The 26,525-nt window shown below is 40.1% G+C and overlaps 1 protein-coding gene across 1 annotated transcript in view; it reads right to left on the reverse strand.

Annotated features, from left to right (window-relative positions):
* Positions 1-1,507: 1,507 nt before the first annotated feature.
* frmd3 (FERM domain containing 3) overlaps positions 1,508-26,525 on the reverse strand; it is a 57,039-nt gene continuing 32,021 nt past the window's right edge. Inside the window, exons 8-15 of the mRNA XM_034693023.1 lie at positions 25,497-25,585; positions 24,086-24,149; positions 20,817-20,905; positions 18,367-18,441; positions 16,589-16,657; positions 16,282-16,406; positions 5,588-5,822; positions 1,508-3,790 (exon numbers count right to left, since the gene is read on the reverse strand). Of these exons, the coding sequence (XP_034548914.1) occupies positions 3,310-3,790; positions 5,588-5,822; positions 16,282-16,406; positions 16,589-16,657; positions 18,367-18,441; positions 20,817-20,905; positions 24,086-24,149; positions 25,497-25,585 (1,227 nt within the window). The 3' untranslated portion in view covers positions 1,508-3,309. The remainder of the gene's footprint in view (positions 3,791-5,587; positions 5,823-16,281; positions 16,407-16,588; positions 16,658-18,366; positions 18,442-20,816; positions 20,906-24,085; positions 24,150-25,496; positions 25,586-26,525) is intronic.

Genomic DNA, 26,525 nt, shown 5'->3' on the forward strand with positions numbered 1-26,525 from the left:
ACACAGAGAGTCTGCAGCTGTACACGTTTACATGTAGCTACAGGCTCATAATATATACATACAGTGTTTCATAATAGCATAATAGACATGTTTGAATGTTATGGATAAACTATATGTGATTAGATGCATTTTTTTCTTATATTCTTAGACATATATTTGTATCTTGAACATAAACTGCTAATGCCCTTTCCTGAGAGGTTGTTCTAAATCCAACTACATTTTTAATAGGTTAACAAACTAAAAAATATCTGCTGTATTTAATCTGAAGCTATTCCTCATGACTTTTAGCCTTTCCACCCGAAGCTACTCTACCACGACTGAGGCTAGATTTCCATTTCCAGGCACTGCCTGTACAATGAGCAGTCCTTTTGTGATTGCAGGACTTTTTCAAAAGAGATGATGCCGTTTTTGTCAGGGACACAGAGTATTAAGTCTTATGCCCAGTATTGAGTTAAATTAAAACCTGTGTCCACTAATGGTATTTTTCCTGCTGTCAATGCTCACAGCCTCAATTTCAAAGCGCCTGCTGCGGTTGCTTAGTTACACAAGATGTCCTGCAGCTCTTCCACTTCCTCTGTAATAACTCTCTATTTCAAAATGTTGTGCATGCTTCATCTTTCCTTTTATTTTATGGAATTTTACAAAGAAAGCGTGATAACAATTATTGGAATTGTGTCGTGACATTAGCAGAAGCTGCAGATGTGGAAACTTTATCCTCGATAAACAAGTGCTTTGTTGTTGTTTACAAAACTGATTTCAAAGGTTCCGCCATTACTTAGTCAGTGATGGAGATTGACATCGACAAGCGGGGAAGTGTCCAAAAAGTGGAGCTATTTTCAACTGAGAGTGCTGAGTCCAACAACCAAAGCATCTGACACTGTGGGCATTTTCCTACTTAGGGTGTTTCGATGCTGGAAAGGCTGAACTGCATTGGTTTGTATAGAAAATAGGTGTTGCCAGCACATACAACGCCATTAGGAGGCACAGGCCTCTTATAGGGTCATAAGTCATCAGTTGAAACACCAAAACTTCATATTTGTGTACTGTCAAATACACAAAATGTGAACATTACATAGATCAACACATGGTAAAACATATAATCTCCTTGTGTAGTGAAATCACAGCTTTACCTTATTTGATTTTTCTGTATCTAATAGAGATTCTGTAAGCTCTTTTTTGTTCTGTATGTTCAATGAAGAACTTCTGCAACTGTGTGTCACTCAATGAAAACGAACATGGTGTAATTTAAGGATACAAAAAAGAAGGGCAGGAACATGGGACTTGTTGAACAAACCCTGCTTCTCATGAAACATGCCTGGAATCACTGTCAAGGACAAAGTGATGTGTTGAGTTTTAATTCCTGCCTCTTTTAGTACCATTTTAGTACCATCATGTAATCTCAGTCTGACTCAATGTTGTGAAACATTAGTATTTACCAACTTCCTGTCTCACTTTTATCATATTATCTGGTGTTGTTGTGTGCTTCCCTTAAAGATGTGGTCCAAAGTAACACAACAATGCCTTTAATGTTATAATTGCGATGCAGAAATGCTACATAATACACCTTATAGATTTTTACTGTTCATCTATGACTCCAGGGCTATAGATCTTTTGGGATATAACCAACCACATCAGCAGTGAGCATCCACGGACACAGCTTTAGATCTATTCAAACTGAAACCTCATTCATCAAACCTTGGTTTTGAATATCATGCAAGCTTAGCTCTTGTTGGTCACTGACTCAAAAATGGGAAACTACTGCAATGTTTTCTGTTATAGGTTGGAAACTGTTTCAGTTATTTAAATGAGATACATGAGGATGCTTACCATGACGTTGTCTTAGAAATGGCTACAAATCATTTCTAGCCTGATTGGGTGAGTGAAATGGGGATCTGCTTGTGGTTAAGTTAAGTATTCTTGCAGTAAATTATACTTGCAACTTAACTCCTGCCATGTCAATCACTCAAAATGACCTGCATGAAAGATGTCTATTGCTTATTCTATCATGTACCAGCAGTGTAGTTGGATTGTACACACCTGTTCCCCTGGGCATTTTATACTTTTACTGGAAACTAAACTTCAATCGTTTTAAAGCATTTAAACTTCAATAGATGCTCTTATACACACGGAAAGATGCACTAGTAGCCTTAGTGGGTGAGCTGACATTTAGTTCAGAAGACATTTTAAAGTTCAACAAAAGTCACGTTTTCTCATCACAGACAAACTAAAGTTTCCCTCCTGCTGCCCCCCTTTTTCCTAAAATGACATCACATAATCTGAAACAGTTGTAATCTGTGGTCTGTGTAAAAGATTTGTGCTATAGCCTTTGTAGGAAAAACCCAGGGTGCTACCAAGTCAACCAATGCTGATGGTAGTCTTAAAAAATAGCTTAAATGTTTCAACACCCATCACCCGATAAATTTGCTTTTTTTTTAAAGTTATCTTTTGTAAACTCTTAATTTGAAAATAAGCTCAAAGTATTTCCTCTGACTGAAAAATTCCTGAAAGATCTGGATCACATAAAAATGTACAAAACCTTAAAAACAACTTCTTTAAGATCTGTATTAATCATCAATATTTCTCCTTTGTTTTTAAATATATATAATCTACCTCTCACTGTGGCTATTTGCGTTCAGTGATGAATCAATCCATTTATCTTTCTTATCCCACCCACTCCGTCATGACTGACAGGCTCTGTGACCAATCGGGTGCTCTGCTCTGTGGTTGAGGACCAATCAGAACAGTTGGTGATATTTACCAAAGAGTCATTGCATCAGCTCGTCAGCATCAGGAGTGAACAGCCAAAAAAACGTATATTAAACCAAACCAACTACCAGTACTTTCTTTTACCTTTCTCCTCCTTTTTTTGACTTCTCCTCTGTTTTTCAGCTCCCCTCTTCTGTCATAACCACAAATCTCTCCCCTCAACAGGTTTGTCCTTAAACACTTGCAGTATTTTTTGCCTTTTTCTTAAGTTCATCAGGCCCTTAATGTTTATCTTAACAGATAATTGGATCATTTTATTCAAACTGTATTGTTCTCCTGTCTATTACTTTTGTAAAACACTAAATTATTATGCCAAAGAGGTGAAATAAATTAACTTATGTCAGGGTATTCAATCAAATACTGTCTTCCTCATACCGGAAACCCTGATAGCCTTTATCTTTTTAATTTAGTGGAACCTTTAAGTCCAAATTATTTGCTGTAAAGTTGTCTCATCTCATTGGCAGACTGAATATAAGATCAAATAACATGTTAAGACAAACATTTGGCCGTGTTTGTTTCCCCTGCAGTGACTTCACTCTCTCCTCAGTCTGACCACAGGTTCTCCATGGCCATGCTGATCTTGCACAGGATCCAGCGCCGCAGTGGACAGTAATACTCGTAGTGGAACTGCTCAAACTCCGGCGTCTGGCGGATCTCGTGAAGGAACGACACGTCAATGTCAGACTCCAACAGCAGCAGCAGTGTGGGCACAGTGACCAGCAGGACGCCCATTACCACAGCGACAAAGCGGGCCACGCTGAGGACGCACGTGTTGACCCTCTCATTGGATGAAAGCAAGCGCAGGCTGCTGCTTAGGACGCTACTCATTCTGCTCCTCGCCGCCAGCCGAGTGCGTTCATACACCCGATCACGTTCCCGCTCTGCCTCCAGCTGGGCCTGGATGTCAGGGTCGGCGTGGAGTTCCCTCAGCAGCCGGGCTGGGCTCTGCATGGGGGAGGAGAAGAGGAGGTCCACTCCTCCCTGACTGTCCTCCACAGGGGTGGGCAGCATGCTGGCACAGGGGCTGCAGAGGATAGAGTCATAATCAAACACATATAGAAAACAAATCAATTGCATAGAAGCATGAATGAACTGTATATAATTTCCCATAATATCTATAGTTCACATATATTTATTCTGTTGAGTCATCTGGGTTTAAATGTTAACGGGACAATAGTTTATATGGTCAACTTGTGGAAAAACTGTGGACCTTTTACACTGTTTGCATAGGAAAAGCAACCTAGGCATGAAGCTGAGCATACGATAAAGCAGTTAGAATATTTTGATACCTCACTTATTTATTCACTCTTAATGTGCGACCCCTGGACACTCTTTATCACTCAGCTATCCGCTTTGCCACTAATGCACCCTTCCACACTCACCACTGCAATCTCTATAAATTGGGGAAGTGGCCCTCCATACCCGGTGGCTTCACCACTGGCTTAATTTCGTATATAAGTCAATCCTGGGCAAGACACCTCCCTACCTGCCCTCGCTTCTTCACGTCACCCAAGCCTCATATCGCATTAGGTCCAGTGAATACATCAAGTTCATCATCCCCAGTACTTCTACTGTTTTCGGCCGTAATTATTTTCGTTTTGCAGCAGCTAACGACTGGAATATCTTACAAAACACCCTCAAACACTCAACTTTGACTCCACTCACAACCATCAAGCTAAAACTTCAACAGTCTTTAGTTGACTGTTGCTCCTGCTGATCACTTTGGACTTTACTCACATGCATACTTTTATACACACATACTTTTTTACACCTTGCGCACATTGCTTGTTACTTGTTCACTTTTGTTCTATTTTATGTTTATATGTCTATGTGTGTGTATGTGTTCCTGTTGGCGCCTCTTGGTCAGGTCATGTTTGTAAATGAGAAGAACTGGTTCTCAAACATTTTTATCTGGTAAAATAAAGGTCTAAAAAAAAAAATAACCCTACCCCCCCTTGTTTATTTCTTATAAGTTGATTTTGGATGCTCTTTCTTTTACTTTTAACAAACCTGATTTGTAATAACCTTCATAATGCCAATCATTGTGCTCCAATTAAACTTAAAATCAGTTCCGTTTTCTGCCGTCAGTTGTTATTTCTGTCAGCTGCTGTTTACTCTCAGCCCCACATTCCCTCAAAGTACATGGAAACTCTTGAATGGGGTTGCCTTCTTATCAAGAATTCACCAAATCTCTTATTAAGTCTGTCCTGACAGAAATGTTTTTTAAGTCATGCTTGACTTGCGTTGCGTGTTAATAAACATCATAAGTGTGCTTGCTTATGGCTGTTCTATAGGGACCAACTCCTAAGGGATAAATCTGCCCCCAAAGCAGCTAATTACTCCGCTATGATCTCAAGCTTTTGTTTCTCTCTGTTTCTGGTTAGGAGGGAGTGCTCTTAATTTTAACTACCACTGCTGCCAACCAAAAATGATGCAATGAGAGAGCGCAGAACACAGAAAGTCAGGATCAATGAGGATCATTTTGAAGAACATTTTGTAGGCTCGTTACTATTCTGTCTTCCCTTGGCTTTTTGTAATCACACAGCAGATGCTCAACAGGCCTGGTTGTTGCCTGTCAAAAATAATGGGTAGTAAATATTTTAGATGGAAAACCTGAGCAGTAGGTAGCCTGGAGGTCATAGAAATTAAATGGAATCAATACCCCGATTGTAGGCTTCATTGAAACATATGAAATGAATACAATGTTATATGTACCCCCTGCCCCCCCCTTACCCCTCTCTGAGTACACCACTACAACAAGCTGAAAGACGCCAACTTAAAAACACTGATTAAAGCTGCTTTGAACATGTGTTTTACTAACCTGTAGACAAGCTCAGATATGGTGAGTGGGCCGCTGCCCTCGTCCTCCTCTGCTTCATCTTCTGCTTTGGGTGTCTGAGGTCGGAGATTTGAGGTTTCCATGGAAACACGGGAGGGCTGCAGGTCATTACCTGAAGTAGAGTTTCCCCCTTCATTGTTGTGTTGCTCTGTGTCTGTGGGTGCAGCTGAAGGTTTGAGGGGAGACAAGGGGGCTGAGTCCTTCACAGCAACAACACCTGGTGATGGAAAAAGAAAGATTGTTTTAATCAACATTTTATTCTGGTGTTTTCACAAAACTTTCATCAGCTTGACAAAAAGGAGAAAATCTACATCAGTCAGATATATGATTCTGGGTCTTGTTTTTTTTTTTTAATTCTTCCAACAACCTGCACAGTGTTTTTCCACACAAAGTGTATGTACAGGACTATACTGTTCCAATTTTTATAATTGGTTAGTAAGAGTTAGAAAAGTAACACCATGTTTACTGAACATAATGAGAAGATGACAGCAGTTTTTAAATTATGTTGATATGTTTATATAGCTTAATAACACTTTATTATTCAAGTAGAGTATATAACAGCTTAACAGCTTGAGCTAAAGGATGAAATTGATCTAAGACTGTTTTTATAACTGCTTTTTTCCAAATATAAAAAGAAGCAGAGTTAAAGCCAAAATGTATTTCCTGTCTATAATTGTTTTATGGACTCTTTCTGCATTCCTGCTGCAGTTTAGGATCTTGGCCACATGATGGCGTGCATGTATTTCCAAAGAAAAGAGCATCAACAGGTATCATCCAGTGCTATGAGAGAAAATTATAATCAGATATTGTGCTCAATGGGTGCCAATTTAACTCTTAAAATATGATGCTATTTATACTATTGGTTGAGACTAAGAGTAGTTGCATATTTGGTTGCATATTAAAATGTAATTATCCGCTTAGCTCTGGGTTCATGTCCCATCCTCGCTGCATAGATTCTGTTGATCCTGGCAGAAGAAATTAACTCTAAGACCATTTAGGCGTTTGATGAACTTAATGACACCGTTTTTACTGTCAATGTGTCCGGCAGACTGATGTACATGTGCTTTATCTCTGTAAGGGTAACAAATCAGTCAAAGTAATGCAGCGTAGCAGCGATTCCTGCTGATGTGACACAGCCTGACAACTGAACGTGCCTATGTGTGTGTGTGTTTGAAAATGAAGAGGTGTTGACTTAATGATGAGTTTGTCCAACATCCCTGATGCCTCAGGTCACATGATGAATCTAAAAATAAACGCCTGTATATGTGTGTGTGTGTGTGTGTGTGTGTGTGTGTGTGTGTGTGTGTGTGTGTGTGTGTGTGTGTGTGTGTGTGCGTGCGTATGTGTGTGTTTGTGTGTGTGTGTGTGTGTGTGTGTGTGTGTGTGTGTGTGTGTGTGTATTTCAATGTGTTTTAATGTTAAAAACAGGCTCAGCTTTCTTCCTGCTGTGGATTATGCAGGAGCTGGGTGGTATGTGTCCAGTGACGAATGACTAAACCAGTCGACACCTCTCTAATCCAGATTCTGTTTTCTGGTCTCACACACACACACACACACACACACACACACACACACACACACACACACACACACACACACACACACACACACACACACACACACACACACTCTGATGGACTTAGAGTAGGATGTCTCATGGCGTAATACTAAAACTACTTCTTTCATCTTGGCATACATGAGCTGAAGAGTCAAACCTCAACCAAATTTCTGTTCTTCAAAGAGCAACAACAATTCTGAGGTTTTTAGATTGTATAACCTCTCCGTTCTCGCACACGGCTTAGAGAGAAAGGTTGAGATATTTTGATCAATTTATCAAAAGAGACATCACCACGGAAACTCAAGGCCAAACTGACTAATCAGTTACCATGCCAACTGATTCAAAAATGACTTGAGGAAAATTAAAAGACACAAAGGACGGGAGCGGAAAACCTGAGGAGAGAGCGGTGACAGCTACCATGGAAACAGAGTCAGTGATAAGGCAACGAGTGGAAGAACTCAGTGAGAAAGGGGGACTAAACTAAAAAACTAAGGAGGAAGAGAAAACTTAGAGAGGAACAAAACAATGCAGAAAAGGCAAATCTGGGAAAATACAAGAACCTAGTTGTAACTTGTGCGAAAATATTGCATCAGGCTTGGCCACTTAAAGCCTGCATTGATCATAACTAATCTCACGGTACAAAGCTGCTCTCCAAATACAGAGCAAGACTGAAGTGTAACAAAATAGAAATTCATAAGGAAAAAACAATTTAGATGATTTTGATGCACAAAAAGATGGTAGAAGATCAAACCCCGAGTGTATTGGCCAACAGCCAATGACAACAGCGAAACGAAACTGTTTCAAGTCATTAAGATAAGGGTTTACAGGCAAATCTATATTTCCTGTCCATATGAACGTGAATCTAAATCGGTGTTTGTTCATTATTCATCCTTGTGATTGACATGCATCATGCCCAGGATCAAGGCCTCTCATAAGAGGAGAAATGGGGGAAAATTGAATCAGTGATAGCAAAATGTTATTTCCAAACCAAATTCTTGTAACTACTTGTTAAGGCAACTAAAATGCATCTTAAAATACACATTATTTTTCAGTAAAATGCTTGTTTCATAATATAAACCCCCTATTTTTTAAATGGTTTGTCAGGGTGCCAATAAAAGCAGGGAGCTGGCTTGAGCATTTCACCCAACAATAATGTTTTAAGAAGCTTTTTTCAGTCAGCTCTAAAAGCTAATCAGAGCGAGGGCAAGGAGTCCAGTGTTGTCTAGGAAGCTAGCGCTGATACTGACCTAGAGGTAGCTAGGACGCCCTTCAGAATGAAAGTCACCCAGACACGAAGACTGCTGGACCTGAATATGTGTTTATGCATTAGAAACAGCACACACATTTATTGATATTAAAAGTATGAAACCACATCTGGGAGGGCCCATTCACTTGACCTTTCAGGGGGGCTCTTGCCAGCTCTGACCCCCAAGTGACCTATAATGATAAGTGGGCATGCCTAGAAGCAGCGCCTTTATCAACAGCACATTTGGTTCTCTTTATTTGTTTAGTTCAGGATTTTCTATTTTTTTTTGAGAAATCACAAATATTTTTGTTTATTCAAAGTAAATATTTTTAAGTCGTCCATAACAAACAGAGCAGAACATGTTTCAGAGCTGTATTTAAAAGCACGACAGGGAGGGCTGCACTCCTTAGAAGTGTCTTGACTTCGCCTAAAGCTAGGGAGTTAAGAAACAATAAATGAGGCAAACAGGAATTAATTTTAGAGATACAGATAGAAAAAGAAGTTACAATAACATTGGAACATGAATCAGCTGAAGTTTGTGCAGTGTTTTCTGTGCTCACAACTCTAACTGCTGACCTGTTAAAACCACAAAGGATTCAGTCTCTTAAAACCCTTGGTGTAGTGAATCTGAAAACCTGGAAGGTTAACCCAGGACCCATAATTTTATTTCTCCAGAAAGACTGATTAAAAAAGGTATCTCTGAATGAGAAGTCACATTGACTTACAGAGGGTAATAAAGTTATAACTGTACTGTAAAGTCCCTTTGTCTTTCTAGCATTCAACACACCAGAGAACCTTAAATTCAGTATTACTTTATTATTTGGATGATTATTTGGAAACTCAATTCCAAAAAGTTGTATTCGTCCCCAAAACCTCTTCATCGTCATGCTTCAAATCACTGAAATAGACTAGTATGAAGAACAATAAATGTTCATTTTGCTTCTCAGAAGCCCATTGGATGTTTAACAACTTTAGCTTACTAACATTATATTGCACAAGTTTATTGTGTTTCTGTAAAATTAATAGAAGTAATGTCCATATTGTGCTCTGAGTTAGCAAACTTGACCTCATAAGGAGAAAATTTGTTATTTCATTTCATTTTAAGTCAACAGTGATAAATCAAAAGTCACTTTTTACCATCATACAACATGCTCTCTGTGCTGTTTTCACTTTTGTAAGACTGTCTCCCTTCTGTCCTGTTAGCTACGACAGAACTCTCTCCATAGATGAAGTGATTCACGCCACAAGGTGCCAGATTCCAGAGAAGCATCAATGTGCCTAACACACACACACACACACACACACACACACACACACACACACACACACACACACACACACACACACACACACACACTCACACGCCACAGGGTTTTTCCCTGTTATGCAGGTGTTGACAGACCTATTTATCTTCATGCAACCTCATCATGTCACCAGAATACCTTGAGAGTATATTTATCCATCCAACCGAGCAAGCAGAGAGCTGTTGGTAACTTTATGTTTACTCAGCTCTTCTCTCTGGTAATTTCACGAATTTCCTCGAGTCAACCCAGCACATCTCAGGGCTTACAACTTTGTCGAGCGTTACTTAAATTACATTTTTGAGAGTGATATTAAGTTTTAGGGTCAAACTTGAGGGATCACCTTTGGTGCAGCTGGAATGAAAAGCGGACCTTTTTATTTGTAGTGTGCAAATATGACCAGGACTAGGAAAAAGGTTTCACCCAAATCCCCCTAAAAATCGTACTTTCCTTAAAGCACTCTCTACCAGCTGCATTATTTAACCAAACTCTGAAGTCAAATGACTGCAGCCCTTTTGAAATATGCTTGTTTTCTGTTTCTACAGTGCAACAGAGTGTATCCTCTTATGCACTCCTCTCACTGGGAGAGAATAATACTTATCCCCCTTCACAGTTTCAAGTGAGAGAACTGGATCAGCTGCAAAGCATCCTTTGTAACCTGAGGAGGATTCACTTTCAGGTCAAGGGCACTTGGGTTTGATGAGCTACGACAACAAGAAGACTTAAAGTGAGAACAAGGTGACACTACATCTTAATATCTACATACAACTAAAACAGTAAGTTTGAAATCATAATAAATAAGAAGCAAGCATTTTTTTAAAGTCAAATACAAAACCTTGAAATTAGTAATTAAAGCAGAAACACACAATGATTAAGCTTATCAGTCAGTGTTGTAGCGGCTCTCTTGAACTTCTGTTCAAATATCTACCATCAAATATAAAAAAAATGCTTCTAATGCTAATTTACAACAAATCTGTCTGCTACCTTTTCTCTGTATTTACACTTCTGACAGGAAACACTGTCTGCTGATGGATTGTTTCAATCTGTACGCTCTACACGGTTTCTTCATGAATAACACTGAATATATTTAGTCGTAGCAAAATTAGGTCTATACATACTGCATACGATCAGTCTCTTCCCCTCTCTCTCTCTCTCTCTCTCCCTCTCTCTCTCCCTCCCTCACACACACAAGCGCTCGCATACACACGCTGAAGAGGTCTCTTGAGAGTCTCAGGATGTTTGACAGATTACGCTGACAGTTTGCAGCACACGGTTGCCACAACAAATATGACAACTCTGCTAAAGTAGCTGAAATATTTACTGTACATTTCACCTCTTAATATTCTAATTATTGTTCAAGGCTGCACCACACAGATATAAGATGAAGCCCTGTGCACAAGTTGTCAACTGATGCATCAGAGGAATTAACACTTCGTTAAAGCTGAATGCCAAAAAAAACGCACAACAAAAGATGCACTACACTAAACATGTATGTTTCCTAATGTATTTGTGATACGTAACTCTGCCTTTGCAACCCAGTCTTACTCTGTTCCAGCGTCTTTGTCTGAAGTCCGGCACTGATCTCAGCGATGCGACCCCCATGTCCAACCAGCCGTACATAAACATCCCGGGCTGTGTGATTGGCTATACGCAGATGCAGGCTGCGGCGTGTTGTAATCTTCACCTGGCACCTCAAGGCCTCAGCCACTACAACAGACGACGTTCGTTCATCTGGAGACTCGCCTGGGTGGAAAACCTCAAGAGGCCCGGCCTGTCCGTCCTCCATTCCCTCACCCTGCAGCCTCTCTGGGATCATGTCGAGCCTCAGCGCCCCTGACCTGCCCATGCTGGATTGGTCGCTAACTCCCAAGTCCAAACTGCTCTGCATGAGGCTGCCTCCAACATCACTGCTGCTTCTGTGCTTGAGAACCTCCATATCTTTGCCCGATTACAAATGTCCACTCCAGCTGTCTGGGACAAGACCCCAACACCCAAACTGACCAGGCTGCCAGCTGAGCTCAGAGGCTGTGATGTGTATGAAACACATACACACACACACACACACACACACACACACAAATACACACGCACAAACACGCCTGCACATACACATCGGGAGAGATGGTGAGAGACAGGCCCCAGACACATTCTCTCTCTCTGATATACAGACATGGCGGACCCTCCTGTGAATGTCAGCGATGTTAACAAAGAGTAGAGGGGCATTAGAGGAGGATCAGGCCCAAAGCTGCAGTTTCTAAATATAACCAGGTAGTCCTGACTGCAGAGGGGCAGCTAATCTAACTCTGATTACTGAGGGGCAGGCCTGACCCTGGATGGGATGAGGATCGCTGTCTGTTCCTGTCTGCAAGTCGCACTCTATCTCTGTCTTCTCCTCCTCTCAGATGCATTCATCTCTAATTCACTTTGCATGAAAGTTGTTTCTTTTCAACACTAACAGACAAAGACAAACTTCATTTATTCAATTACATCCCTCTGAACTGATTTATCAATAAAGACAAGTAAGTAGGGCAGTAAATGGACACATTCTTGCATGAATATGAATTGAAGTTTGCAGCAGCTGGCTCGAGGAAAAAAGAAGACTTGTTACATGACTCACAGGGTCTCATTTGTTGTGATGACGGATGGCAGGAGTGTGCATAACGCCTCTAATGTGATACACGAATATGAAGTCCAAATCCCATGAAATATCCACAAGCCATAGCCTTAACCGAACATTAACAGTGTGAGTGTGTGTGAGAGAGGGAGAGAGGGGGGATTTGGGGAGATAAGAGGGGAACAGGCTGTGCAAACAGAACAAGGTCATCACTGACCTTGGGTCAGCTTCCTGTTCCCCCTCTTAGCGCTCAGATTAGTGCTCTGAATTTAGACGGGGATCCTGGAGTATCTCGAGGACACTTTATCCTGAAGCCCTGGCAGAAGCCTTCTAACAGTTACCAGTGAGTGTTTAGATGAACTGGATGACCTGTCATCATACACATTAGATGCTAATTACTCATACAGAGAGGGGATTCTGTTGGAGCATTCATGATGATGCACTTGGCCATACAAACAAAAAGTGATACAGACTAATGAGGGACCCCGGAAACCTTCTCAAGTTTTAATCTCTGTTCACATGGCCAATTGTTGCTCATTTTTAGAAAAGAAAAGAAACATTTCTCAAACTTTTCTGAAATTACAACATTCACACATTCTCCATACATCGGAAACAAAGATTAAAAAGTAGTGCTGTCTTGAAATTCACTCTAAACCTCTCAAAACTTCACAAAGGTCTGCATCATTATTTCTGTTTATATGTTTAATCACATCTTGATGCTCTCTGTTAAGTTAGGTTTATTGCTCCTTCAAACTAAACATTTGCAACAGCTTCCTACACCTAACTTTAAAAAGGGAGCTTGGCCTTGAGTTTCAAACTGAATCTGATACCTAAGTGGCCAAACATTGTATTTGTTAAAACGACCAGCATGGGGGGGACTCCGCTGTTTGCCAAAAAAAATCAAATTGAAAGGGCGCATACAAGAAATGACATACAGCATGTTAGGTCTGGCTGCAGTATAGGCCTTGAAGCCCATGTCCTCCATTATAACAGATGGAACATGGGTGAAACGAGAAAATTATAATACATGTCAATTTTTTCCCAGACATGCTTTATATCATTCTATTTAAATCTTATCATGCAGATTTATTTTAGGTGTTCATTTGTATTGGAGGTTTAGATTTAGTTTGGTATTTGATGAGTGATTGAAAGCTGTATTGACAAATGTGGTCTTGTGCAGCATTCCTTATGGGTTTTTAAGAGTAAAGGGGGAACAGTGAGAGAGAACGCAAAAAACACTGACAAAAAACAAACAAACAAATCATTGAACTTTGCATGACCATGAGTGTTTGCTTCAGATCACCACAAGAATCTGTTCTGCTGTAGACTGTACCGACCTGAGAGATCTCTGTCGATTATATCAGTAAGACAAATGCATGTTTTGGTTATTGGAAAGGGTCTGACGTCAGTCCCACTGCTCCACCAGTCAGACCACTTCTGCACATGCCTTGGGTCAACCAGCACAATATGTCAGCATCCACTGAGTATTTTGTCTTAACATCTCACAACGGGAAGAGCATGTAGGTGTGGTGTCCATTTTGATATACAGTCAATGTATTCATATAACTGAGGCAACAGTATGAGTGCTGAGTTAACTCATAGTAATTCAGGGTTTACTATTGACTTTTATGATTTCAGAGAATATATCAGGAATTGCAATAAAAGGCAAAATGAGAAAACAAATGTCAGTGCCACAGTTTTCCAATGCTTAAATAATTTTCAAAATGCTAGCTGCATGGTTCAACAGTTTTTAAAATAACTAACAACCAACATGTTTTCTCTCTCATTGAGTTACAACACACAGTGTGAGGAGCTGCAGTAGGAGACAGGCTGTCATTACTCAGCCTATATCCTGTCAGTGGTGCATGAGGCCTTTGATTCGATGAGCACCTCCTGCCCCTCCCAAACTAACCATCCGAGACAGGCGAGATGCTTAATGCTGCAACTCTTTGACCCTGAGCCAAGAAGAATTGATTTTCTTCTTAATGGGGTGAGGAGAGGAGATGAGAGAGAGACAGACAGAGGAGGAGAGGTGGAGAAAGCGAGTGGGGGATGACCGTAAATTCTGTCAGAGGAGGCGTTAGAGAGAAAAGTAAATCAGCAATATGAAGAGAGTGATGGCACAACGGCATGATTGTACTGTACTTGTGTGAAGGTCTGAAGAGCATCAGGCAGGTCACTGTGTGAGGCTGAAGGGAGTAAGGAGGGACAGAGGGAGACATGATGGAGAGTAGGAGTAAGGTATCCACAGAGTAGGGGCTTGATCCTGTTAAAGCATAAAGGTTTGTGTGCTGTGAGGTGTGGAGGGGATTTAAAAAACAAAGACTGAAAACCTCAGCAATAAGTCAGTGGCATGGACAGAGGAGGACATCACTCTTCATGGGCTCAGCTTGGGTAGTGTGAAACATGTGAACCTCAGATCTTAGATTTACACATTTCAGTCCCTCTGTATAGCTGTTAAAGCCATGGAACTGGCTGAGTTCATAAAAACATTCATGCACTCATGCACTGAACCTTACCCTGTGCTCTTCTCTGATAAGATGATTAAATAGATCTTTCAGTCAGATAAAAATGCTGTAATGCTCAGTATCAGGAATGGCAACACAGAGAAATTTAATATACAACAATAACACTCAAATAAAGCCATTTAGGAAATGTCACTGTGTTGTGTTGTGAGGAAAAGTCATTATAATCTTAGCCACACTGCTGCGGCTTCATTGGGTCATAATGGACGGCCTTGCTGCTGCTCACATAACTTAACCGTTCTCCTCTTCTCTCCCATGGGGACCAAAAATGATCCAAGACCAGCTCTGAGCCAGGTGTCAACAGGTCAGCTGATGGATCACCCTCATTTGCACCTCACTGCTATAAATACATGCACCTCTTTTAATTCTAAATGTTCTTGGGAAACATTACCATAGAGGACGTTAATATTGGGATGATAATCATGGGGAAAGAGATTCTTAATAGATTGATTCTTTATAGTTGGGAGCTTAACCAATAGAGTCTTTAAGTCAGCTCAAAACAACATGACATGGTGAATATGTCAATGGCCAAGCATACATATTAACTATGAAGGGGGAACAAACTCTGTCGATTAATTGATAAATAGATACTTACTTGGGAATTTATAAATGTGTTATTAGAAAATACGAAGTTCGTGAAATAAACTATTGCTTAATTGTTTTGTTTATTAAACATAACATTTATGGCAAATCTGATATACTCCAATGCTTGATGTTTGACTTTCTTAATCTTGAAACTTGTTTTCAAAGCGCTTATTTTCATTCACTATCACTGCCTACATGATGATGTCCCTTTGATGATAAAATGAATAACAAAAGAAAACCCTACAGTGCAAGAAAAGCTAGGAAATAATTCTTAAAACAAAAGAAAACATAAAGGAGAAGTGACATAATGCACACTATTTGAGCGCTTGTATTCAAATTGCATGCACGCGCGGGCGCGGGCGCACACGCACACACACACACACACACACACACGGTAAGGATAATTGACCTGTCCCTCATGATAGCAGAAGATGAGTCTGTTTCTGTCAAACACAAAGTCTACTGTCCTTCGTAAAACTCAGACAAAGTCAAAGATATGGGGACATAAAGACACACACACAAGCACACATTGTGGTATACTCAGGGAGCATCATGGGAAGGGTATTTTTAGAGTGCTGCGTTTGGTGTCTCCGGGGGACAAGAGTGATGGAGGAATGGGAGCATCAGCTGCTCAATTAACGCTTTCCGTCTGACACTGGTGCATGAGCGTCTTTGCACACTAGGAAGACCCCATATGACTTCCCAGGGGGTCTGTGACAGAAGGGTATGTGTGTGTGTGTGTGTGTGTGTGTGTGTGTGTGTGTGTGTGTGTGTGTGTGTGTGTGTTTGTGTGTGTGTGTGTGTGTGTGTGTGTGTGTGTGTGTATGTTTGTTAAGTAACATCCTACCGTTGTCTGTGGCCGTCTCCTCGTACTCATTGGTGGAGGGCAGTGCGGGTACCAGCGGCTCCATGTTCATGATGAGGTTTTTATGGCTCAGAGAGTTAAAGCTCCGACTCTGACCAAACTGGGCTCTGAAAACACAAACATCAACTGTCATCACAACTTTTTGCTTATTGAAGGCATAGTGAAGGATACTTTGATTTTCCAATGTGACAACACTCACTAATAGAGTTACATCAGTATAAATAATCAAAAACCATCAGCAGCAACATTTTGAATGATGTGAGTGCAGGTGAATTAAAATTTGTCTTACCTGCGCACCTCTGGTGGCTCTCTCTGAATCTTAGAGCTGGCTTCTATCACCTCCTTTGCTACTCTTCCACTTTAACAGGGAGAGAAAAAACATTAAGGAAAAATGGTAAAAATGATACAACTATAAAAAAAAAATGTAATTTATACATCCTTGTAATTTATTAAAGATCACTGAGCTCCGAAAGTGAGGTGATCATTTTCATCTTTTGCACAAGACAGCAAATTTTGGGCACAAGATCATAACCTTTTAGAGCAAAATATTTATCTTTTGCACACAAGACAATAACTTGTGAGCACAAGATAAAAACTGTTACCTTTTCTTGTGCACACAGAGCAATAATGTTTGCGCATATGATAACTTTCTTGTGAGCTCAAGATAACATCTTAAGTGCACAAGCCAATATGATCACCTTTGCATGACTAAGGTTCTCCATAACGTGTATAGATAAACAAAGTTTTAAAGAAATCTTTAAATCAGCAACAAAATAATTATTGGAATGCACAGACTGAATAATGGGTTCAGAAGCAGCAACATATGACAACGGAGGTTGTTTTTGAAGTCTAAAAAAGTATGATCAACTAGACTTCTTGAGTTTTTTTTTTGTGTGTGTGTGTTTAAACTTTGACACCAACTTTCAAGCCTCTGTCTTCGTAGTAACATACATATTTTTTCCTCTGTGTTATATTTTCTGCTCATAATCAGACCTTTTTCTGTGCAGCTGAGGAGGCTGTTTCCTGTCAGCAGGGTTTGTAGCTCCATTAGTCTGATTGTTGGGCGGTTTGCGTTTCTGGACTCTGACCGCTCTGTTTGAAGCCAGCAGGCTCCACCAGCCCACCCATTAGTCTATTGTTGCTGAGATTGATGGTTAGGTCATAAGTTATATGTTGAAATGAAACATCTGGAGGAGTAGGCTTCGAGGGCTATGTGTGCTTTATTTCTGAAAAATGCTTGCCAGCAGTTTGTTGAAATACAGTATGATGAACAGTTATCGGCTGGTCTAACACAAGTCTGACAAAGATCTGATCTACTCTGCTTTCGGAGAATTGCCTCCATTTGACAGCCACAAATCTCTCTCCTGTTTGCATGTGCACAAACATCCAATTCCCATATTTCAGAACAAACTCCACTGTATGCTGTTAATCATCACTGAGCCCTTAAGCTAGACTGCTTTGGCGAGCAGATGAAATGGAGTCAACTGAAGTGTGAGGCTGGTAAAGAGCTTTGTCTGAGAGGAGGATCTGGGAATACACGGCTTCAAACAGGATTCATGTAGAGGCTTTCCTCTAATATTAAGGTCAGTAAATCACAGAGACAGAGCTGGATTCAGGTCGTGATGCACTAAGGGGAGAACAAGTATTTGAATGTGTAGTGTGTTGATGGAATATCAAGAAGTATCTGCACATGTGGTGTGCAAATATCTCAAGTTAGAGTAAAAGTATCTTAAATTTCAGAGTAACTGTAGTGGATTTCATTCATGTATTGCTGCTAATGACTGAAATCAATACTTATATCTCTGGCTTGATTAAAAGTTGACCTGCTGGAGAACTGTGAGTACATTTGCATAAAATCTTTTAAGTGTTTGAAATTGACTTTGTATTTTTGAATCTCCCTGGCCACCATTCGTTCCATCTCTGCACCACTTTCTTTCATTTGATTCAACTTTCTTCTGTCTCTGCTTTCCTTGAACTCATGCTACTCATCTCCTATATTGTCACTTTTCTCTCTGTTTCAAAAAAGTCTGCCCACACTCATGAAAACTAACTTGAAAACCATCTCACCTGTATCTGAACCTGCTGCCTTTGAAGAAGATGTTGCTGCTGGATACTGTCTTTATCTGACTCGACTTTGCACACCTGTCAGAGGAAGGGAAATAGAGACAGAAAAATGTCATTATTACAAAGAATCAGCAGAACAAAGACAGACCCACTCAGGCTTGTGAGTGTCTGTCTGTGGGTGTGACATTAACCCTTCTTACATCATGTTTTTAATGTTCTTTGAGGTAAAGCACCACTGGTGCGTGGTCTGCAGTGCACAGATTAGCCTCTTGGTAAACAAAAGAGGATGTTTCAAGGTGTGTTTTAAAGCTCTAGGTCAAACCTTTATGTTTGGTTCAGGATCATTTATCATGCAGAGCAGCAGAGAAGGTGCCAGAGTAAACACATACACACATGCCTCTACCCCATGTGTGTGTGAGTAAGAGAGAGAGAGCGAGAGAGAGCGAGGCCGTATGTTCTCAAAGCTCGGCTTGGCTGCCATTTACAAACTCAATTCACTTTGATTTGATTAAGCTGCTCTGATGCTTGTCTGACATCTGAGATGACATTCCCTCCCTCCTCCTCTGCCTCTAAGAGAAACATGAGCCGATGTCATTAAGGAGTCAATATCCAGGATTATAGAGACACGGCCTATCAGAAAGCTTTTATAACTTTCTTCCTTTTGTAAGCTGTTGGGCTGATACTTTAACCACCATGGCATAACGTGTGAAGAGAACTGGTTTAGTGAAGTGACAAATTAAATATAAACTAAATAAGGTTAAAGAAAATCAAATGTTAAAACTAAAATGTGTTTTAAAGAGTATGTGTGAACCAAAGGACTGAAGTAAAGAGAGAGAGGTGGACCTTCAGAGTGATTGACAGTCTGGAGGAGGAAGGGCACTGTGAAGTATAATGCTGCCCCCACATCGTGTCAAACCTCGTCTCCTCCACGTTAAGCTTCACCAGCTGTTTACCGCCAACAGTCCTTTCCACCCTGCTCCTTCACACTGCACACTTCACAGTCCTTTCATGTAGGCTCATATCATTCCCTCACACTTTCCAAAGAAACTAATTAAAAGTCCACTTAGTTTCCAGAGAGTCTTTAAGTTCACAGACATGATTTTCTAAAGATTCTGAGGTTATGCTCCCAGTTTTTTAGAGTCAAAAAATGACATCTGTTTGAGGCCTGAGGGCAATCCTGTTTCATGGCGCTTGTTTGTGCACCACAGTTTTCCTCAGAAAGGTGCAGTTGCCCTTGTGTTCATAGAGGGTTTATATTTTCACCCACTGATTGATCCTTGTGCCTATATGAACCATTAGAAAATTGTTCAAAGTGCACATTACAGTTTCAAAGAGCCCATTGTTACATTATTAAATCTTTTCTTTAGTCTGACCAGTGCAAAACATATGTTTTGTTGATTGTGAAGAGGGTAAAAGCAGAAGTTCTTGAATTTCAGAGGCCATGACCAACTAAAGACTATCAAATTTATTGAGGATTATTCAGTTTGTTCATATAGTATTCTTCTAGCACTTCAGCAAGGATTGGCTGCATTTGAGAAAACATACTGCATAGAGAGCAAAATGGGTTTAATGCTATCCACCGTTATAAAATCTCACAGCCAAATGACAGACATTTAACAATGATTCACCAAAATGTTGGTGTAGCCAGCTAAACCCAAAATGTTGGCTGATGCTCCCAGAGGCTACAAAGTCATCAGACGATAGCCGATCAGTTCTAATCCATTGATGAGCTAAGAACCTGCTCAGATTATTGTTTCAGCTCTACTTGTTGGCTTACAAGTTGAGAATGATGGTTAACTCTTTACTTTGGAAACAGCAGCTGCCATAAAATATAACAGCAAATAGTCTCAAGGTGTTAAATGGAGAAGATAGGAGAGTGAGGAACAGTTAGTCTTTTTTAAACTCTATATTTGATACTTGACACACACACTGAGTGGGATCATGAGTCTGACAACTGCCACTGTGTGAATATCAAGCACAACAAATTGCTTTGCTCATATCCCCACTGAACCTTGACTGAGGCAAAGAGCTTATTCATTCTGTTTGCGCACAACCCTATGGCGACCTTGACTGTGGAAAAAATGATGTCTCTATTCTGTCACTTTCGCCTTCACCCCGAGCTTGTTTCCATTCTTGACACGCCAGCAGTGTCAATAGTCAGTCAATAGTGAGCGCAATGGCCTCAGAGCGATCAGCTGCTCCACAGTGAGAACAGCAGCAGATTACAGCAGAGCCACATTTGAAAGGAAAATAAGGTGAAAGGATGATAATGTTGGATTGATATGTATCAATTAAAAAAAATTCTATCTAGAAATATTAAATTTTTACTGATGAAGGGACATTTTGGGAGGTAAAAATGCTGCACAGTCTGACTAAAGTCAACAACAGCTCAATACATGTTCTGAATAAGTCAGTGTGTGTCTGTTACTGTGTGTGCGTGTGTGCAGACGTACTTGTAAAAGGCCTGGTTCTCCACCCCACACTTCCATAAGTGCTTACACGCTGCAGGGGTTGAGGTGTGAAATGTCAACACCAGTTTCTTCTACAGAAAAGGATAAAAACAGGAGAGAGACAAAGAGGATGAGAAATGAGATCTTTAAAATAGACACAAAAAAATGTGTGAATAAGGACAAGAGAAGTGCTGAACGCGAGGAGAGGGAGCTGTGCAAAATGCTGACCCACAGACCCAAAGTGGTAAGCTTAGCAGGATGTAGGACAGATAGTGATTCGGCCACAGTGTTCAGCAGTAAAAGAGCTTGTAGCCTGCAGAACATGAGTTTTTATGGACAAGGAAGAAGATGGATATATTCCTGTAAATGTCTGGTTTTCACTCCTGTGTGTCTGGTAATACGAGATACCAGATCAATGCTGCTTTACAAGGGAAGAGGGTGAGGGAGAGAGGAGAGATCAATATCATGAGAGGGATGTACTGTAAAATAGTAACAACCATGGCCAGACATACTCATAAGTCATAATTATATAAAAGGGAAAGATACGAATCATGAGCTTATCAGAGAAAAAGCCCTCTCAGTTTAGAGTGTTGCACTGATGTAGTTTGCATCATTGAAGTCAGCAATATTGCTCAGCCCCCTCAGTGTCACATATCAGTTATTTTGGTAGTGATTCGCACACATGTGCTGCTGTAGTCATGTGTGTGCAGGTACCAGAACTGCATGTTTAAATATTATTTACAAAACGGTCTCTGGTCCCACTTTGGCTGACATGCAAAAGAGCTCTGAGAGCATGACGTGACATTTCATCATTCTGTTCCAGTACAACACAAAGTCTTTAAGAGTGAAAACAGCATAAAGACTACAGCAATAACTGGTTTGTGAATACCTCAACCAACATACCATCTTGCAAGCTACGGCTCTTCGTGGTTAAACATTAAAAGCGATTTAAATTGACCATCCGAATAATTAAAGTGTGGTTGAAAAGACATTTTCAGCATGTGCTTCAATAAAAAAGCCATTTAACATAGCTATCAGTTCAAAGTGGGACAGTTAAGTTAATGTGTTCCAGATTTAATAACATTAGTGAGGGTAAAGAGTGAAGTCATGCAGTGGCCTGCCACATGGTGGAGGACTCAAGCTCTGATAAAACACAATGACAAATATTCACATAAATGATAAAATACATTTACACATAAACATACAAACACACACACAAAAGACAAAGACACAACCAGGATGAAAACATGAGTTATAGATTAACAAGCTTCAAGTTTGTCAGATAATGCACATATGACCTCAGGATGGTCCCTGAAGTCTATACTTTGCAGATGTAGTCCTACCTGTCCCTGTTTGATCTGGCCTTCACACATTCACAGTCTGATCGACAACATCAGGGATTTTGGTTTTATCACATACAGTACATATGGACTTCTGATGTCAGTCCAGTAAGAATGCTTAGTTGAATGCCTCTGTGGCTTGAAGAGGATTTTAACATTGCTTTGATTTTGTTTTGATGGATGCACTACCTGTGTTTCATTTCTTGACATGCCTGTTTGATATATGATGTCAGTTGATTTCTTCTTTAGCAGATTTACATGTCTGATTTGACAGTTTTTCAAAATAATGAACCCAAATTCTCAGCTAAAATTATCTATAAAAGCCAAAATATGTTGATTCTAAGTTACATGGTTATTGTATACTTTTTTTTTCAATGTTAAAGTAAAAATAAAATGTCAATGTCAGAGGAACTTTGATTTTCTCTTCTCTTTTCTCTCTCCCTCCTCTGAGTAGAATTGGTGTGTATAGAATAGGAAAATCCATCTTTGCTAACCACTTCATAGCCTTTCTTACATGTCAAGTTATCATAAATTACACAGTATGGACATCTTCTGTTCGATACACAAAGGTAAAACAAAAAAGCGACAATCTTAGTGGAACAGCCATCAGGAGCAGGTAATAATTAGTAATTAGTAGCGGCTAAACAAAATCAGTTTTGAGCATCTCTAATTATGAGCAACAATAATGAAGCTTTGTGGTGAATCTTATTTGCTTATGCAGTTATTAAATTCCTTTAATTAAATCAATATCAAATAATCTTTATACAATGAATGAGCTGACATAAAACGTGTTTAAAAAAAGAAAGACACAAAAAGACACCCACGACACTGAACAACCAAATAATGAACACAGTAAAGATGAGTTAAAGATCCCCCAGTTTTAAAGTGAGGTGAGGGCAGGGCTGTGGACAGAGGCATCAATTTGAGGATTTCAGTACAACAATTTACTGTGCTTCTATTGTTACTTGTTTTACTCACCATTGATGACTATGTTTACACACAGAGAGAAGAGACAGAAACAAAAAGATCAAACTGCATCTTCAGCCACTCATGAGCCACCAGACAGACAAACAGACAAACAGGCAGACAGACTGACAGGTTAAGCAGAGATGAGAGAGCTGGTTTGAGCCTCTGGATTTAAGAGGGGAATTGTGTGATTGATTGGCTGATTGGTAGATTAAAGAGCAACCTGGCTCTAGCTTAAGTAAAGACCATTTTTATGTAAGTTCATGATGTTGAATGTGTGAGTAGAACAAGTCTGGTTGATATGATGGTTTGCAAACATATGAAGCTAAAGCACCATAACCACTGCTCAGAATCTACCAAAGCTCCAGACTCAACGACAAACATGAGCGTACAAATGAAACCTGTGTCCCAAATGCAAGAAACCTGCATTTCAAGCTACTGTTTGCTTTATGTGTCATTATCAAGCATATTTGTCATACATGTTGAACATGTTTTGGCGTAGATGTATTGAAGGAGTCCCAGATTTGGGCCACAGAGGACACTTAATGTGAGCGAGGCGGTTAGTCGTAACACACCCACCATCCTGTTACAGTGAATCCTGCCTGTTAAGGAGATCTGAAACAGTGACACACACACACACACCCACATATATAGTGTGTCTGATGGTGGACAGGATTACATAGACAGAACTGTATAGCACATTCATCTGATGTAACCATTACACATGAAGAGAAGAAGGAGACAGAGAGTAAAGGCAATACATAGAGTCCTTGTGTACATTTACTTCAAAGTCATGATCTTTTGATTCCTCCAAAATAGCACAACTGTATGAACATTAGAGGCATGCTTCATTTTAGTACAAGACATCATGATTAATGATCCATGGAGGAAACTACACAGGATGTTTTGGCCTTTCACTTTTACCCTTTAGAGGAGACAGTTCATGCAGGAGGACGCTGCACTCACCTCTTTCTGAATCCCAATGACGTAAAAGGTTTTCCCCTCAAATTTCAGCTTGCTCACATCATTCCTGCAAAGAATTACATTTTTAGACATTTTTTAAGGAGATTAAAGAAGATCCAGGACCATAATTGAAACCTACTCGACATGTAGAACTGTGTAGAATAAGTTTGACCATTTGTGGTTGAAAACAAGGGTGCAAAGTTACCCTTTACAGTATTCTAAGTACAGCAGTTAAGCTCAACTAAGAGCTTCTTATACTTAATTTCTTATAATTTAACATTCATTCTACACTATTAAAGCTGAAGAGAGGTACATATAGTCATTTTTGCTATTTATTTGTCTGCTTAAAGCTCCTGTGTGAAAATGTGAGTTTCTGTTGATTTTGGCTCAAAATCCGCCCTCACCAAATGTCAACACATCCCAGCCCCACCCATCATCATCAACAGATTCCCTGTACCCTTCTCCCACCAAATCAAGAGCCTTGGCGTCATTCTGGACAGCACCCTCTCATTCGCACCTCCCATTCAAAACATCACCCGGACTGCATTCTTCCACCTCTGCAACATCTACAGACTCCGCCCATCACTGTCCCAATCCAGCAGAAATCCTGGTTCATTCATTTGTCACTTCCCGTATTGATTACTGCAACGCCCTCCTCACCGGACTCCCCACCAAACTCATCAACAGACTGCAACTCATTCAGAACATCTGACCACATCACTCCTGTTCTTATCCAACTTCACTGGCTCCCTGTACAATACCGCATTCACTATAAAAACCTTCTCCTCACCTATAAAGCTCTCCACAACCTGGCCCCCACTTACCTCCGCAACCTCCTTCATGAATACACTCCCTCCCACTCCCTCCGCTAAACCTCTGCTGGACTACTAACAATTCCACCGTCACGCCTGAGTACCATGGGTGCCCGAGCCTTCAGCTGCTCAGGACCCAGACTCTGGAACTCCCTCCCTCCACACATAAGACAGTCAGACTCCATAACATCATTCAAATCCAAACTCAAAACTCACCTGTTCAAACTGGCATATTCACTCTAACTGGACTCTCTGCACTTCACTAGTTTTTAGTTTTTATTAATTACTTTTTGTTTGTTTGTTTGTTTGTTTGTTTTATGATGTGTAATGATGAATGTTTATATTATCTGTAAGGTGACCATGGGTGATTTAAAAGGCACCCAAAATCAAATGTATTATTATTAATATTATTATTATCATTATTATTATTATTATTATTGGCGCCCCCTGTGGACAAACAAAGTGCTCCTGTAGTAAATTCGATCGCTGACATTTCTTGATTAGATTGATTTGATAGAAACTCATTTTTTTATTTCAATTACCACATGTTATGAGAAATGATTGATGACCCATTCTTTATTTATCTTTTTCTTTTTTTTTACCATTTGAGGAGGTGGATCCTCTTGTTTCCCTGGAAGACAACAAAACCTGTGGCTGTGAACCCGAGGAATGCTGTTGAGCCTGTGAAATCCTGCAAACACAAACACACAAACACATGTGGTGTGAGAGGCAGCATGCGGCATCATGTCATATGGTTTGTTAAACAGCAGGGAGGCAAGTGGGCTATCAATAATCACCATGGTAATGACACCTACACAAAATCACCTGTCTGTTTCAAATGTCAAACCTCCAATTTGTTGAAATGAGCATCAAGAACAAGGAAAGAAAATACTGAGCAGGTAGACTCAGTTTGGTCAACAAATATACAATAAAACCTTTATCAGCTCGACAGTGTAAAAACAATATGTTGCTGTCACTCCCCCACGTCACTGCCCTCGCCTTCTGATAAAGTGCCTTTCTTAATCTCTTTCTCTGTGACTCTCTGTGCTCCCCATATTTCCTTGCTTGCTACTTTTGATACTTGATCTTCAGAGATATGTGTGCGCTTGATGCTTTTCAGTTTCAGCAAACCAAATGAAAAAGAAACCCACTGACACGAGCTGAGCAGATAAAGGGGATCCTCTCCAGCAGACAGAATTATCTTGTTAATCTGCGAAGCTGACTCGACTGTTCATGGGACGGGTTCCATATTTCGCAGTCTGACTAGGCCGAGGATGAACAGAATAGCGGATTGCAAAATAGTGCTTTTTAATCAGATTTATATTTTTCCATCTATCACAATATTTGATAAAAAACATCAGGACAAACACTTTGTACCATATCAGGAACCAAAGTGGCAAAAAAGTAAATAAAACCAGGGATATTGCAGGACCTACAGTATGTGGTGAAAAAATAAAGACACTCTTACACGAAGCTACTTCTGACCAATCAATAAGATTATTGAATTCACTGATCATGATCGTTGAGATCATGTTGCCAGAGACAAATAAAAGTTGACCTTCTTTAACTCATATTTTTTATGTCACATCCTTTGTTCATCTTCTGGTGACCTCTCAGCTTTGTTAAAAAGG

Source organism: Notolabrus celidotus, chromosome 9 (genome assembly GCF_009762535.1).
Source record: "Notolabrus celidotus isolate fNotCel1 chromosome 9, fNotCel1.pri, whole genome shotgun sequence".
Taxonomy (NCBI): Eukaryota; Metazoa; Chordata; class Actinopteri; order Labriformes; family Labridae; genus Notolabrus; species Notolabrus celidotus.